General features: G+C 54.7%; 1 protein-coding gene across 3 annotated transcripts in view; it reads right to left on the minus strand.

The window, feature by feature from the left end:
- Positions 1-1664: 1664 nt before the first annotated feature.
- The window catches only part of LOC121166808 (patr class I histocompatibility antigen, B-2 alpha chain-like), a 39858-nt gene continuing 24486 nt past the window's right edge, over positions 1665-17036 (minus strand). Inside the window, exons 1-8 of one of the 3 annotated variants that reach the window (XM_040996097.1) lie at positions 4709-4789; positions 4159-4428; positions 3670-3945; positions 2836-3111; positions 2638-2748; positions 2236-2268; positions 2042-2088; positions 1665-1891 (exon numbers count right to left, since the gene is read on the minus strand). In XM_040996097.1, coding sequence (XP_040852031.1) covers positions 2045-2088; positions 2236-2268; positions 2638-2748; positions 2836-3111; positions 3670-3945; positions 4159-4428; positions 4709-4781 — 1083 coding nt within the window. In that variant the 5' untranslated portion in view covers positions 4782-4789 and the 3' untranslated portion in view covers positions 1665-1891; positions 2042-2044. Of the gene's footprint in view, positions 1892-2041; positions 2089-2235; positions 2269-2637; positions 3112-3669; positions 3946-4158; positions 4429-4708; positions 4795-17036 lie in introns of those variants that run through there. The other 2 variants (XM_040996096.1, XM_040996095.1) reach the window with 2 other exon arrangements.

Genomic DNA, 17036 nt, shown 5'->3' on the forward strand with positions numbered 1-17036 from the left:
CCTTCCTTCTCCCCCTCGACTTAGCCCTGCAGGCCCAGTGCTCCTTCTTGCACCCTCTCTCATGATTCTCACTCACTCCCTGGGTGCTCCTTCTCTGCTCCTAAATACAAATGTGGTTCATATGGAGCCGACTCCTCAGTGAGTCTCCCACACAGACATTTCTTCTCCTCGTGGTCACTGCCAGCCCTGCAGTGTCACTCACTTCTCACCAACATCCTGGTTTCTGCACTGAATGCCTGGGTGGTCCCTTATGGAATCCACCCTCCCAGGCTGCCCTTCTCCTATGGTGATGCCATCCGCCCACCGGCACGGCCTGAAGCCCTGGGTGTCCCCCTCACCTCCTTCTCTTTCCCTGGATGCCCACAGGAAGTGCTCTGCATCTAGCTACAGAAGGATCCAGAACCTCATCTTCCACTCTGCCCATGCCCACACCCACCACAGTGACTGGCATCCCTGTCTGGGCTTCACAGGATCCCCTAGATCTATGTATCCAGCCTCGCAGTCTCTCAGCCCCGTCCTCACGCAGCAGCCAGGGTGGTCCCTGGACAGAATGTGCACATGTCCTTCCTATGCTCCGAGCTGCCTCATGGCTAGCATCTCACTCAGAGCCAGGGCCCAGTCTCAGTGTGCATGAAGCCTGCTGGATGGCAGTGTCCCAACCCAGCCTTCGTGACAGCTCTCTGCTCTGTGTGCAGACCAGCTCCTGCCCAGGGCATTTGCACTGGCCGTCTTCCTCCCCCACAACTTCTTTGCAGATGACTCACTGTGTCCTTCATCCTTCTTCAGGGTCATCCCCTCGGGACAGTGCACACTGACCATGATGGTGAGACAGCCAGCTGCTCTGGCCCTCACACCCACCCTGGACCACCTTGCCCAGCACTGGGTCTGACCCACAGCAAAGTGAGCTGAGTGATGAGCATGTAGCACCTGCCCCTTCCAGACCCCATGGTTCATTAGTGGAGCCTGAGACAGAGGCCGCTCGTGGCCGCTGCAGAGCAGGTTTCCTCCTGCTGGTGTCCCCACGGCCTGTGCTTTCTCACAAGTGTCCCCTGCCCTCCTGCCTCCCTCCTACACTGTGTCCTACACACACAGAAGTGAAGGCCACCAGAGCTCACACACAGGAAGAGTAGATACAATCAGCCAATGACACTAAGGAACAAAGTGAACACAGGAAGATGGAGCTGAGGGATGAACTTAAGCTCTAGATTTGGCGGCCATGGACCCATGCAGCCTCCATTGCCTGAGGTCCATGAGACAGGGCAGCCTAGCCACGACTGAGTCCTGTGATGGCAGGTGTTGGTGAGCATGTACTACCAGAGAGACCAGGACACAGGTGTAGCTGAACCAGGTCAGCAGCGACCAAGAGAAAGCATGATGGATGGAGCACTGCCTGGGCACAGCCTCATCCTCACCCAGAGCCTCCCAGCCTCTCCTGTCCCCACCTGCAACAGACTCAACACAGGAAACACAGGTTCTGGAAGGTTCTTGGTGCTTCTGTTTATTTCTCTCTGTCAAATTTTATTTTTTTTTTATTGATTACATTGCATTGCGTGACACATTTTTATAGGCACTGGGATTCTGCACACCCCTCCCTAAATTCCCCTCCCCCGGTCAAAATTTTGTAATTTCCTCTTTTAATTTTCTCACCAACACCCTGTGATTGGAATTGTTAAAAAAGAATTGCACAGTGAAGGATGAAGCTGCTGCAGATGATCCACTTGAGATAGGGACAGAGGTGCCCATGCTGGGCTGGGTGGGCTAGGCTCCCACCTCACACTGTGCCCACAGGAACACACTCAGCTGCCTGTGCAGGAAGGGAGGGCAGGGCTTTTTGAAGAAAACCAAGATGGGGACTTCAGCAGGTCTGTCTCAACAAGGCGGTTGTCTCACACTACAGAAACAAGGTGAAAATTTGAGGTCATTGCTTTTGGGGACAGGAACAGCACAGCACACTGAAAATGTCCAGATTCAACGAATCCCCCAGCCCCTCTGTGTCCCCCTCACCCAGGTCCCTCTCCCCTCCAGGCCCTCCATGTCTCACCTTTCAAGGTGTGAGAGAGGAGTCAGAGCCCTGGGCACTGTCCCCACCTGGGAGAACCAATCAGGACTTGGTGAGAGCCCGGGGGTGTGGCTGAGGGAGGAGCTACAGGGTGGGTGGGGCAGCACCTCTAGGGGCAACTGACTAGAGCAAGGGCTTTGGGGACTCCCCCACCCCAAACACACCCCAGTGCTTACCTGCAGCCTTAGTGTAGCTCCCTCCTTTCCCACCTGTGAGAGAAAACATCCAGTGAGAGGCAGGGAGAAGGCAGGGCCAGAATACTGGCTCATCTCAGAGAAGTTTCTAGAACAGTGGCTACAGACCCAGGAAAGGTTAGGAGGCACCTCCCCTGGAAGTGTGTCCACAGCTGGGACCTCCCCTGATCTGGGGTTGCTGGAACTCAGGTCCCTGTGAGCAGAGTCATCCTAGTGGAGTGTTCATCCTTCACCTTCACTCAAGCTTCACATCAAAGCCAATGTGAACACCCTGGGCTCAGCTAGGGGTGCAGGTGTGTGTGCATGGTGCTTCCCAGGAACGGGGTAGGGGGACCTTCTCTCTGGGGGACAGGAGACTCAGACCCAGCCCTCACCCTGCCCTACCTGAGCACTTCCTCTTCATCACAACAGTGACCACAGCTCCAACGAGCACAGCTGCCAGGAGGACCAGGCCAGCGATGACTCCCCACATGGGCACAGTGGGCTGAGGAGGCTCTGAGAGGGGAAGGGACAATAAGGGGCTCTGACCCCAGGGCTCATTCCCACCCTTGCTGGAGACTCCATCCCTCCTGTCCTCCTTACCCCATCTCACGGTGAGGGGCTCAGGCAGCCCCTCATGCTCCACATGGCACGTGTATCTCTGTTCCTCTCCAGAAGGCACCAGCACAGCTGCCCACTTCTGGAAGGTTCCATCCCCTGCAGGCCTGGTCTCCACCAGCTCTGTGTCCTGGGTCAGGTCCTCCCCATCCCGCTGCCAGGTGAGTGTGATGTCCTTGGGGTAGAAGCCGAGGGCCCAGCACCTCAGGGTGGCCTTCTGCTCAGAGACTGGGTGGTGGGTCACATGTGCTGTGGGAGGGTCTGAGGGAAGATTTGGAAAATTCAGGCCTTTCATGTTCTTCCCCTGACACTAAAGTTACACTCAGTGACCTTCCTGAGAGTGGACAGGGGAAATGGGGTGGTGAAGGAGGTCAAAACCCTGACCCTGCCTGGATAAAGACAATGCGACAAATGTAGTATTTGGAAAGTTCTAGAATCAGGTATCTGGCTAGGGTAGGAGAGCCCAGGTGTCTGAGGGGAAGATAGCCTGGAATGAAACCTTCCAGTTCACTGGCTCGAGGCTGAGGACTGGCTTGGGAGGTGCGACAGCTCACAAAATCTTGGTGGAGTCCAGGGTACTGAGAGGGTCCTTTCCAGAATCTTCTGTGCCTCTCCCCCTCCCCGCCTGTGTCCCTTCCAGGGTTCCTTCTCCCCTCTGGGAACAGTGGGTCTCTGGCTCTGAACCCCAAACCCAGGTGGACGTCCCTGCTGTGGCTTGCAGGAGAGGGGGACACTGGCCTGGCTCCCACTTTCCTCCCCTCCTTGCTGCCCCAGCCCCGGGGGAGGTGGGTGAGGGCGGCCCCTTCCAGCCCCGCGCACCTGCTCTCTGCAGAGTGTCCTTTCCCATCTCCAGGTATCTGCGCAGCCACTCCACGCACTCGCCCTCCACGTAGGCCTTGTATCTCTCAGCATAACCCTCCGCCTCCCACTTGCGCTTGGTGTTCTGAGCCGCCATGTCGGCCGCGGTCCAGGAGCTCAGGTCCTCATTCAGGGCGATGTAGTCCGTGCCATCATAGGCATACTGCTCATACCCGCGGAGGAGGCGCCCGTCCGCCCCGACCTCGCAGCCGTACATATCCTGGTAGGTGTGAGAGCCTGTCCCGCCCGCGGTCAGCCCTGGCCACGCAGCTCCGCCCCGCCCTCACCGACCCGCGGGGATTTCAGCTGAAACCGAAAGCGAAACCCGGGCGTGTCCCGCGGCTCCTCCCGCCGAGGGTCTCCGCGGGGCGCGCAGTCTCGGGGTGGGGGACCTCGGCCCCGGGGACCCGGAGCGCCCTGGGCGCACGTGGGGAGGGTCGGGTCACTCACCGGCCTCGCTCTGGTTGTAGTAGCCGCGCAGGGTGTTCAGGCTCCCGCGGAAAACCTGTGCGTCGTTCTTGGAGATCTGTGTCTCCCGGTCCCAGTACTCCAGCTCCACCTGCCGAATCCATTCCGTCTTCGGTTCCTCTCTCGGGTTCTCGGCGTCGCTGTCGAAGCGGGTGAACTGCGTGTCGTCCACGTAGCCCACGGTGATGAAGCGGGAATCACCGAGTTCGGGCCGGGACACGGCGGTGTAGAAATACGTCAGGGAGTGGGAGCCTGGGGGAGAGAGGGGCTGAGACCAGGGCCGACCCCGCCCGGAGCGGGACCCTTGGGACCGAGGAGTGCGGAGCTGGGTTGGGGCGGAGACTAAGGGAGTGTGGGGACCGCGAGATGAGGCGGTGAGGAGAGGGGAGGGTCTTATATATGGTGAGAGGGGAGAACAGGAGGTGTAGGGGGTGTGAGGTCTGGGAGAGGCGGCTCCCCGGGGTCCTGTGTCCCTCCGCGCTCCCCTCGCTCCTGCCCCGCAGAGCCCGTCTCCCTCCCGACCCGCACTCACCCGCCCGGGTCTCGGTCAGGGCCAGGGCCCCCGCGAGCAGCAGGAGGAGGATCCGGGGCGCCTTGGACTCCATCCTGGACGGCTGAGCCGACTCCGATGCTGAAGCCTCGCAGTCGACTTTATACAAGGGTTAGGAAGGCGCTGATTGGCTCGTCTGGAAGCCGCTCGCCCAATGGAAGTGCGAGATGTGCCCGCGTCACGAGTGTCCGGGCAGAAGCAACTCACTCAGGCTGTGAGAGGGGAAGTGACCCTGGAGGAGGTGGGGACTCCCCTGCACTTGCTTCCCTGGCCCAGACCCGCCCTGGGACTGAGACCCTGAGGGCCAGGCGGGTACCAGGGACTGTGCCCTGACCCCGTGCCTGGCTGCCCAGGCCTGTGTGATGTCCCCTCCCTGAGAATAGGCCCGGGGCCGGCTGAGGGATCCTGAGAGACCTGATCAGGACGTGCCCATTTTTATGATTAGTTATACCTAGACCCATGCGTGTTTTATTGTTCAACTTGATTCTCATCAGGAATTTATTAGATTTCAGGCAGCCCCACAGGATGCATTAAATACAGAATGCTGGGATCCCAGCTGGGCTCTGTGGACATTCCTGTTAATATCCAGGGCACAGCATGTTGAGACCTGAGCACCTGCTGCTTTAGAATCCTGAGCTCTGGGCCCTGCCCAGTGGCCTAGAGGCTAAAGTGTCATCTTGCATGTGCCTTGATCTCGTATGGACGCCATTCCTAACCCAGCAGCTCTGCTTCTCATCCCACTCCCTGCCTGGGAAAGCAGTAGAGGAAGACCCAAAGACTTGGGACCCTGGACCCCCATTTTAGACCCAGAAGAAGCTGTGGACTCCTAACTTCGGATTGACTCAGCTCCAGCCGTTTTTGACTACTTGGGGAGTGAGCTTTTCTCTGTCTCTCCTCCTCTCTGTGTATCTGACTTTCTAATAAAAATGAATCTTAAAACAAAACAAAAGATTCCTGTCCCGTGTCCTCACCTCCTCTTAGCTCTTCCTTTATCATTTCCTCCTCTCCCTGTGGTCCCTCCCACCACCTCTTTCAGTCTTGAGCTGAGGCCATAGCAGGGTCCCTCTCCTGCCACCCAGGGACAGTCATTCCTGTTGTGGTCAGCTGCCTCGCTGATGTGAGTCCGGGAATCATTGCGTCATGGAAACAGCCCAACAGCAGCGTTTGCTGTGGGTCAGTGAGTTAACTGTCATTTGCAAGGTCAACATCACACATCCTGGGCTTCTTGGAGTCCAGACTGTTCTGCTTCCATCCACCTTCCTGTTGATGTACCTGGGAAGGCAGCAGACAATCCCCAAGGGATTTCTCACCCACTGGTTCACTCTCCAAAGGTTGCGGTGTCCTGGGCTGGAGCCAGGATTCCACAGCTCCATCTAGGCCTCCATGTGGTTGCAGGGACCCATGCACATGGACCATGTTCCCCTGCTCTCCCAGGTGGACGAGCAGCGAGCAGGGCAGTCAGGAGTCACACAGGTGCTCTCATCTGGGGTGATTGGATTGCAGGTGGCAGCTTACCCTGCCCAGTGCCACAGTGCCTTTCATATCAACAAGTAGACTGTTAGGTAACTCACTGAAATGGCTGCATCTCACTTTTACTAGAATGTAGGGCCCATAAGCACAGACTTAGGGCTGTTGGTCAAAGCTGTAACCCCAGCACATAGAGATGCTGACAAAAGGCACTCAATTAATCCAAAGAGCCAAATAAGATTGTATTAGTGTTTAATTGCATCATATGACAAGCATACAAAACAAACATTAGGGAAGGTTTTGTCTCATGGGAGGAGTGTTCACCAGAGTTCACGAATCCCTCCAGCAAGGATGACACTTCCTGGGGTGTCAGGTGCACACTGGGACCCAGGTATTGCTAGCTTTCCATTCCTGCATCACAGGTTACCACACCTGGGTGCTCAGAACCACACTCCTCCCTGTTCCCATTCCCTGGTCAGAGTCCAAGCCTGGTGTGGCCGTGCTCCTGGGCAGGCTCTCACAGAGCTGAGCTGTCCTCTTGAGGTTGGAGTCCTCTTCCAGCCTCTTTGGAGCTTGGGGCAGAGTCCAGCTCCTTGCAGGTGGAGGCCTGGGGTCCTGTGTGAGGGACAGAGGTCAGGGTTCAGGGGAGCAGAGCCCACAGGCAGGGCACCCACCTACTCTTCCCGGGGGTCCTCAGAGTCAGGGACTGGGGGGATGTCACGCCTGACATTGAACCCCTCCCACTCTCAGTCCCTCTCTTTATCTTGGTCACAACTCCTTTAACTCCCCTACTTCTCTAGCCTCCAGTTTTAGCATTCTGTGTTTAAACGGAATACATTGTTTCCATTTTTAGCTCCCACATGAGAGACAGCATGCAATATTTGTTTTAGTGTCTGGCTCATTTCACTCAACATAATGTTCTCCACTTCCAACCATTTGGATGCAAATGAGAAGACAGGACTCTTTGCATAGCTGAATGGTATTCCATCATGTTTGTATACTGTATTTTCTATATCCATTCATCTGATGATGGACATCTTAGTTGATGTCAAATCTGGGCCATTGTGAGCAGTGCTGCTCTAAGCAGTGCAGCAGGTTCCATGACACAATGAGTTCAGGTCTTCTGTTGTGTGCTCAGGATGGGATTGCTGGATCACATGGAAGCTGCAGTTCAAACATTAACACAGTGTTTTCTACCATAGTTGTACTAATTTATATTTCTGATAACTTTGTGTGTGATTTTCCTTTCCACACATTTTTGCCAGTATTTGTTAAAACCAGAATAAACCAAAGCAAACCAATCCAGTCAGTCCAGTACAGACATGGGTAAAGGAACTAGTTTGGAGTTCTTGGAAGAACTAGAAATGGCCAATATTTGGAAAATGCTCAACAGTAGCAGCTGTCAGGGAAATGTAAATCAATACTCCGAGGTGCTGTCCCCTGGCCCCGTCAGAATGATTGTTACAAACAGTGACGGACACTTCAATCTGTGCAGAGAGAGCCTGGTCCTTTGGAGGGCTCCCCAGACGGGCCAGTCCAACCCAGAGTAACCCCTGTCTCAGGGCCAACTGATGGTGACCTTCATTTCGTTTAAAAAATCAGTTTCCAGGGACATCCACATCAACAGTTGGTTGAACAGGGATGTGTGCAATTGTTCATGGGATATGATTTGGGCCACTATAGGATCAGACTGCCTGGCTTGGCTCTTCTTTTGATGTTTAACTGAATCCAGGTTGAAAATGAAGGTCAAATAGATTCTCATGAACAGTAATTAACTGCATCCTGATTAACCATGGTCATTCTTGTGTCTTGAAGCCAAAGGACACATTTATCATCTTTCAGTTACTGTCAGTTAAATTGCAATCAATCATCCTCTTTGGAAGCTCTTTCATATATTATGGCACATACCAAATTTCTCATAATTTAGCAACTGGAAACAATGACCAAAAGTTTATTGTATCCCATTGTTTTACATAGAAATGTACATCTGTTTGTTTTCATTTGTTTGAAATGAAGACTTCTGCTAGGACTGTCCCAGGGAGCAGTGGAGCTGAGAGCCAGGGCTGCCCCGTCTGAGGCTGGGCTGTGGCGCCCTCTGGTGGTCGGTGTTAGAGGCCTCAGGTCCTTTCCTCAGGGCTGTGTGTGCCAAGGGAGATGGCTTTTCCAGAGCATGTGGGTTTCCAGAAGACAGAGAACAGTGGAAGCTCCAAAATGCTTAACGTCTTGAACCAGAATCCATGCTAGGCCAGTCTCATGCTTGAAACTGGGACTTTAAGTCCTAAGTATCCTGATCTTCACATACATGATTACTGTATGCGTTTCTGTAAACTGTGGCATTTTAATGCATGTGTGCAGTGTGTACTGATCCATATGGTCAATTATGATTTCCATGTCCTTTTCAGTACATTATCTTCTCTTTATGTTTTGAAGATTTATTTCTGTATTGGAAAGGCAGAGTTACACAGGGAGAGTGAGAGCTGCACAGGCTGACACTGACCAGGCCAGAGTCAGGAGCCTGAGCCTTCATCCAGCTCTCCCCCGTGGGTGACAGGGATCCAAGCACTTGGGCATCTTCCATTACTTTCCATGACACAGCAGGAAGCTGGATGAGAGATGGAGCAGCTGGGACTCGAAGTGGTGCCCATATAAGAAGGGTGTTTGTCTCTCAACCTGTTACCCTCCACAGTGCCGGCCCCTGTTTGCTGTTTAGCGTGCACATATAAGAGAGAACAGGACACATCTGTCTCTTCATGTCTGACTTGTCGTTTAGCATAAATGTTTTTTAGTCTATCCATTATGCTGTAAATGATATTATTCATTTTGAAAAAATATTACTTATTTGAAAGAACTACAGAAAGAGAGGTGAAAATGAAGAGAGGAAGAAAGGAGGAGAGAAGTGGAAGGATTAGGGTAGGAGAGACAAGTTGTACATCTGCCGCTCACCTCCCAAAGAGCTGCAGTGACGAAGCAGGGTGGGTCTCACACTAGGAGCCAGCAGCTTCTTCCGGGTCTCCCACATTAGTGCAGCACCCCAATCACATCGGGCATCTCCCACTGCCTTCCCAGGTGCATTAGCAGGGAGCTGATCAGAAGCAGAGGATCCGGGACACAAAGCAGCACCTGAATGGGATACCAGCATCACAGGCAGAGGCTTTACCCACTATGCAACATTGACCCTTATCTCTCATCTTTTGATATTCACCCATCAAATTGCATGACAGCCAACACAGACACTACTGGAGGGAGGTGATTGTGAGTGATGAACTAGTCCTGGAGGCTCAGTATGACCAGGAAAGCTTCCTCCAGCACCTGTGTACCTGTCAGGTGACCCTCAGAGCCGACAGCGTGGCCTTGTGGAGTCCAGGCCCTGTCTGCTGGGTGCAGAGGCCATGCTTGTGCTTTCTGATTCCTCTCTTAGTCCCTACTATTCGGGAGAGCCCAACAGGCCTCAGCTTCCTGTCCCCCTGGGGTGGGCCATGGACCAGGGTAGGGCAGGAGGGATTTCAGGCTCTTGACCACTGTCCTTGGCTGTGGGATGCGCACGCTGAGCATGTGTGGGTCTTTGTGAAGTTGGGTGTGGACACCAGGAGGCTTCCCTCTGTTCTTAGGGACACCAGCTACCCTGAGGCTTGGGCAGGTGTGTGTGTGTGGTTGACAGAGTCAGCATCCAGGGTGGTCTGGGCCTCTTCCTCCTGGTCTTTCTCTTCCTCCTGCAAACCCTAGGCCTGTCAGGAGTCTTTCTTGTCTCTGCTTGACAAACATGGTGCCGCTGTGTTTCTTGGAGCTCTGGCTGTATTTTCCCTTCCCCTCATTTCTCTTGCAGTGGAGACATGCTCAGGCGACAGGCTCTTTCTCTAGTGTCGCAGGTGGTTTGAGGACGGGGGTCCTGGGAGGCCAGGGAGGTCCCTTATGGGTGAAGCTTCTCTGTGGCCCAAGAGAAAAAGTCAGCACAGGTGAGGACCCAGAGCTATGAGACACCTGGGCCTTTGACGATTTCTCCTCTTATACTCCCTAGAGTCGAGGTAAAGGCCATGGGAGGCGTGGGCTGGTTAGCGCTCAGCACCAGTGTGCAGAAGCAGAAACTCTGGACTCAAGAGCAGGGCATCCCAGGCCCAGGCCAGTGCAGTACAAGCTCTGTGTGCGACTATGGAGACACCTGCGACTTTCCCTGCTCTGTCTGGAAGCCAGGGCTGTGCCAGCTTCATGGGCATTACTCTGACTGTCGTGCTGGCATAGGGGGTTCAGGGACTCAGCTGTCCAGGATCAAGACAGAGGTCTGAGTACGTGAGAGGGATTGCCCAAGGTCGGGATTTCCAGGGGCAGAAGGAGCAGACGTATCCCTTCCTGCCTCCTTAGAGCACAAGGGGCCTTGGTCTCTGTCCCACTGGGCCCACTCTGGCCATGGCAGTTCCTCCAGTCAAGAATTTGACCTGATGTGCTGGGTCATTGGCTGCTATCTGGGATCATCACCCTGGCCCTGGTCCCGCTGGCCACTGGCCGGGCATGCCCTGCCCAATGGGAGGGAGACCTTCCATTCATGGGTATCATAGGGAGCAGAGGTTCAGCTGTGCCAGGGAGCGTGAGGCACTCACACTGGGCACTGTGGTGCCACGGAGCAGCACTGGACAGGGAAGGGCTGAGAAGATCATTGAGGCACAGGGAGAGGTGGGGAGGACATGCCTTCCCACAGGAGCACACCCAGGTTTTGTTTTCCCTTAAGCTGAGTGTCCCTTGTCCCTTGCCTGGGCCCCTTGCTGCTCCTGCTCTGTTAGCTGCCATTCATTTGGGGGTCATCTGCAGCAGGAAGTCACCTCAGGAGGCCCCAGGGGAGCCTTGTGGGGAGTGGGGATGAGGGTGGTCTGTCTGGGAGGTGGGTCCCCTAGCACTTTCTTCTGCACAGGCAGGAGGGGCCCAGCAGAACTGGGAATAGAATGTGGGGTCTCAATGAGTAGGAAAGGAGGCTTGTCTCTCCCCACAGGCTCAGTGCAGGCAAAGCTAGGGTGCTGCTGGGGCCCCTGGGAGTCAGGCTGAATGGGAGGGGTGAATACAACATTTCTGTGGCCATGCCCGGCCGCATCCTCTGTGTCTGTTGGCTATGTGTCCTCCCCGCTGCCCCTGGGCCTGGCTGGGTCCTTTCCCGGCCTCCAGGTGCTCAGGGCTGGCACTAGGGATGTCCGTGTGATTGCTTCCATAGGAGGCTGCCTGAGGGAGAGGGATGGGGAGTCAGGGAGGTTTGTGCCAGTGCAGACCCAGCGTGGGGCACAGGCTGGGCACGGGTCAAGGCGATGGGTCTGGGGCTGTGTGGGGCCCCTCCTCCAGAGTGGGCTGCCCTGTACACTTTCTCATTCACGGTCCCAGCTTCATAATCAGGAAGCCCTGTGGCCTGGGCAGCACAGGAGGACATGGCCCATGTGTCACAGCCAGGAGATCTTGTCAAGTTGACACCACTGGCAGGGCAGGGCAGGTGTGAGGTTGCTGCTGTTCTCTCTGTAGCCTCTCCTGTGGACAGCATATCCCTCTGATATCCTGTGGCAGAGTGTGCAGTGAGGGAGGGATTGCTCAGGATTCCTGCTCTAGTGTTCGTGGCCTTTACAAGCCCCCCTCTCTGGGGACAGGCTCCCTGGGGTGTCTTCCATCACCAGGACTGGGAGCTGAAAGATGGATCAGGAGTTCAGCGTAGAGATCCCAGTCCAGAGGAGTGCCTGTGGTGAGGGTGGCTATGGCAGACTAGCTGAGGGCATGGAGGGCAGGCAGAGCCAGGCACAGTGTGTACCGGGGCCTCAGATTCCCTCAGTCCCCACTGGGAAGAGGATTGCTGAGGGCTGTGGTATGTGGGTCTGCATTAGGATGGGGCAGGACGGCCATGGAGCCTCAGACCCATGACAGCCCATGGGTGCAGCTCCTGTAGGGCAGGAGGATGTGGTGTAGCCTGGGAGCTGGGCAGGGCAGGGGCTGGTGACCTCCTTGTCCTGAGATGTCCCTGGCAGGGCAGGGACAGCTAAAGCTGCCCATGGTTGCAGCTCTGGGCCTGCTGTGCCCGTGGCCTAGGGCTGGGCTGTGTAGGAGGGGCTGGCTCAAGGCTGGACAGGGAGAGGAGGCTGAGTGCAGTGTGGGGTGGAGTGTGACTTGGCTTGCAGAAGCTCTGCGAGAAGGGGCAGCTGGGACCACAGGAGAAGGAGCGAGTATGACTCTGTATGGGCCTGGAGGACAGAGCCAAAGCCCTGTGGGCATGTGGGATCTGTGGGGAGGAGAGGGCTGCACTCCCTCTCGGGTCTCATCCTTCACTCTGCTGCCCTCCATTCCCCATTCCCTTGCTGTGTGGTGAGAGCAGGGGCAGGAAGCATGTGGACGGAGTAGCAGGAGGGGAATCACTGCTGACAAAGGGGATGATATGAGCGCTGTACTGCGTCGGCTTCTCCACAGGGCTGGATCTGAGTTTAGAGCAGCTGAGAAGCAGCAGGTCCTGAGGGAATAAAAAGCAACCCCTCTCCTTCCCCATTGATTTCTCTTGCAGTCTGTGAGCCTGCCCCACTGGATGACCAGCAGAAGGCGCCATGGGACCACGATGGCAGGAAGCAGCCAAGTGGTCAGGCTGTGGAATCAACTTCTGTGTCTCCTGCAGGGAAGGGCCTGGGTGCCCTCCTGCCCTGGTCTCACCAGCATCATCCTGGGTGCTTCAATTTCCTCATCTCCGTATTGGGAAAAAATGGAGCTGGCGTTGTGGCACCTTGGGTCAATCTGTCACCTGGAAAGCCAAAGTCTCCTATGAGCACCTGTTCTTGTCCTGGCTGCTCGGATTCTGATCCAGCTCCCTGCTTATGTGTCTGTGAAAAGCAGCAGAAGATGGGATACGTGGTTTGGCTTCTACACCCCCTTAGGAGACCTGAAGGAAGCTTCCGGATCCTGGCTTCTGCCAGACTCAGAGACCTGCCTGGGATCATTTGGGGATGGAGGGTCTGTCTCCATCTCTCCCTCTTACTCTCTCTGTAACTGTAATTTTCAAATAAATAACCTTTTTAAGAGATTTATTTATGTTATTGGAAAGACATATTTACAGAGAGAAAAAGAGACAGAGAGAAAAGTCTTCCATCTGCTATTTCACTCCCCAAATGGCCACAATGCCTGAAACTGACCCTCTCTGAGGCCAGGAGACTCCTCTGGGTCTCCCATATGGGTTTAGGGCCCCAAGGCCTTGGGCCAACTCTGCTGTTCTCCCAAACCATAACCAGAGAGCTGGCGGGGAAGTGGAGTAGCTGGGACTTGAACCAGCGTCCAACAGAGATCCTGGCACTTCCAAGGTGAGGGTTTAGTTATTGAGCCATCGCACTGGACCCCTAAATAAACAAATATTTTGAAAAACAAAAGTTGGGGGCTGGCATTGTGATGCAGAGGGTTAACTTGCTTTTTGCCATGTGGACATCCCAAATAGAAAACAAAAGAAAAGAAAAGAAAAAACAACAACAGGGAAAGTGGAAGACATCGCATTTTCCTCTGTGTCTCTTTATTAAATAATTCACATTCATGAGTGAGTGCAGCCGTGCTATGTTGGGTGTCCATGCTGTGTGTGTAACCATGTGTATAGTGGGGAAATGTGTGCGTTGGCCTGTGTCTCCCTGTTGAGTGTGGGAGGGGCGGGTGTGTGAGCCGGGGGCTCGGGCAGCTATTTGGCCTAGAGGTTAGGTCCTCCAGGGAGTCACACCAGAGAACTACTGAGTGCCTTCAGCTCAGGGAGGTCCTGGCCTGTGCCCTGCAGTCCAGGTGAGCTGTGCTGGGCTCTGGGAAGGCCCTGGGTGCAGGAACCATCAGGGATCCCCGCAGCTTCACAGGATGGTGACTGTTCCTCGGGGCAGGGTCTGCGCTGCTGTGGGCGCCTGTCAGTCCTGTGCTGGGTGAAGGAGTCCTCAGTTCTCACGGTGGGAGGCAGAATGAAGGTGGTGCAAAGAAGGCCCCCCAGTAAGGTGCTTTTCCATGCCACCCCGCGGCCTTGCTGTGTCTGCTGCATGTGGGACCCTGAATCCTAATGCCGTAAGCTAGGACCCCAGCCAGGCCTGGGTTACCCAGACTCCTCCCTGAACTGGAGGAGACAAAGTCAGTCAGTCCTGATGCAGGCTGGAAACACAGTGTTCCTAGCCTTCTTCACCCATGGCACCGGGGGCTGCCCTCTAAGGTGGGCAGGACCCAGGTGGGTTAGGAGGTAGTGCCTCAGGGCTCCACCAGAGCTTGGTCTGGCACGCGGACATTGCCCTGAGGTTGTGCCCGCCTGGAGCCAGGGTGTGGGGACATACACTCTTGAGACCCTCGTGTTCTTGGGCTGGTCACACCCACAGTCCCGTCCTGCCTCTGCCCATACTAGGTCCCCTGATAATCCACCCGTGGCGCCCGCTGCTCCACTTGCAGCTTCACGGTGTTGCTGTCAAAGCTCAGGAACAGCGTGACGTCCACCAAGCCCACTGAGGTGTAGTGGAGCTCCCAGTGTGCTGGCTGGGACACTGCGATGTGGAGGTAGCACTGGTAGTGAGTGGTTGCCGGTGGGCAGGGGTCCCTAGAGCCTTTTCCTGGCTGTATGGACCACATGGCCATCTCCCATGGGTGCTATCTCCCAGCCCACCCCATACTCACCCGCCTGAGCTTTGGGTAGAGCAGCCCCCAACTCCACCTCTCTGCCCCCCAAGAACAGCAAGAAGCTGGCTCAAAGCTCTGTGAACTAGATCCTGAGGGTCTGGGCATCTGAGAATCCTGGGGTGGGGAGAGGTGGTTTGGGAATGGCGAGGGTGATCATCCGGGAGCAAGCAATGTGAGGGCATGAGTATGCAGGCAGAAGGCCCAGGCCCAGCTTGTCAGAAACAAAACTGCAAGTGAAAATATGTGGAATTCCTAGCCCTGTGCTCCACCCATATAAGAACCTCACCTTAAATAAGAGCCACGCCTTGGACTGGGACTGGGAGTGGATCTGCCTCCCCTGCTCTGCACTGAATGCCCCTTTTCCACATGGATCCCAGGGGCCTGGCCTGGGGGGCTGTCTGAGGAAGCTGGGGGAGACTCCCCAACCCCAGCCACAGTTCAGCCCAGCCCCTTCTCCTCTTCTGGTTTTTTCCAGGATAACTCTCTGGTATCCTCTGGGCTCCTGAACTGTGCCCTGGAGTCTTACAGAAGGAAATTTGCACCCAGAAAATGCAATGTCAGTGTTAGCTGGCCTGGGAGGGAAGGTGAAGAAACTTTGACTTCCTGCTCATCTCTGGAGAAGTCCTGCTCAGTCACCACACACAGGTCCTGGTAGATACCTTTGGGTTTAACTACAGTGATCTGCAATCTAATCTGTAAAGCAGTGGCTTTATTCTTCATGTATAAAAGTGTATGAAATCCTTGTTATAATGCTCAAAGGCCTGCATCAGGTGTTAGGAAAACATCATGAATACAGATTATGTCAGCCAGTGTGTCCAAGCGTCTGTCACCTGCTGGCTAGAGCAGGTCAGAGCCCTCAGTGTGCACTTCACCAGGGCTGGGGAATTGTTGGGCTGATGTTCTGCAACAACTTTACCTGGATCCTTAACACGTTTCCTTCAATTGCCATAAATAAGGATGCGTGTGTGTGTGTGTGTGTGTGTGTGAATTTATTCATTTCTACTTGAAAGATAGAGTCACAGAGAAGGAGAGACAGAGTGAGAGATTTCCATCCACTGACTCACTCTCCAAATTGTCCTAATTGCCAGAGAAGAACACATCTAAAGTTAGGAGCATGAAGTGTTGCATCCAACTGGAGCCTCTCCCCAAGAAATGCAGGCTGGACAGTTCTGCAAAGCAGCAAAGTTTTATTGAGGAGACAGGTAAACAGACCAACCAGCTGGGGTCAGCTCTCCTTTCCTTCAGAGAGTGACCCTGAGGTGAGGGTTAGATGGGTTTTTATAGAAAGAGTTATATAGCCGTGAGAACCACGTGAGTTGGACAGTCACAGCAGGCTGCCATGAGAGCAATGGGTGGGCTTGGGCAGCCACAGGAGGCAGTTATCGGAACAATTGGTGAATAAATCACACAATACTGATTGTTGGAACTGAGGCTTGCAGGCAGGGCATGTTACTCCTTGTGATCTGACCCCCCAAAACAGGAAACTAGCAATGTGTTTTGTACAGAAACATAAGGAACAGGTTAGTAAGCTTGTGCAGGCCTGAACCAAAGTGACTCCATTTTGTGACTGGATTTCACAGATTTCTCCAGGTCGCCCACCAGGGTGCAGGAGCCCATGGTCTTGGACCATCTTCAGCTGCTTTCTTAGTCCACCAGCAGGGAGCTGGATCAGAAGGGGAACAGCTGGATTTGAATCAGTATACATATGTGATGCCAACTCCAGAGGCAGAAGCTTAGCTTGCTATGCCAAAGCTTCTGCACCACATATTTTAGGCAACCTCCCAGAAAGTAGATGCAAATACTAGATGCAAAAAAATGTCCTGTTAAGTTCTGGGACAGGGTACCAAGCTGTGACAGACTGGGCCACAGTATCCCCTGGAAAGTGCAAGATCCTTGACTGGGTCTGGGCCTAGCAGGGGGACTCTGGGCACTCCTCTGCTTGGCTGCAGCTCCTACTGGTGTGCATGAGAGCCAGGGCTGGGGGCAGGCCAGGCTGGACAAGGCAGCAGCACCCTGTTGGCATACATGTGGACTGGGTCGTGGGATGTGGTGAGTGGAGCTAAGCAGCAGCACCTATAGGAGTCTACAATAGCTCAACTGGGATACATGATGGACTGAACTAGTCTGCTGCACATGTTGGTGTGTGTAGGAACTTGGACTTGGGGTGGGCCTGGCAGGAATTATTGGAGGTTGTCCCAGCTAGGCTGCCATTCTTGCTAGT

The sequence above is a fragment of the Ochotona curzoniae genome, unplaced genomic scaffold, assembly GCF_017591425.1.
Source record: "Ochotona curzoniae isolate NIBS_2020 unplaced genomic scaffold, NIBS_Ocur_1.0 patch24, whole genome shotgun sequence".
Taxonomy (NCBI): Eukaryota; Metazoa; Chordata; class Mammalia; order Lagomorpha; family Ochotonidae; genus Ochotona; species Ochotona curzoniae.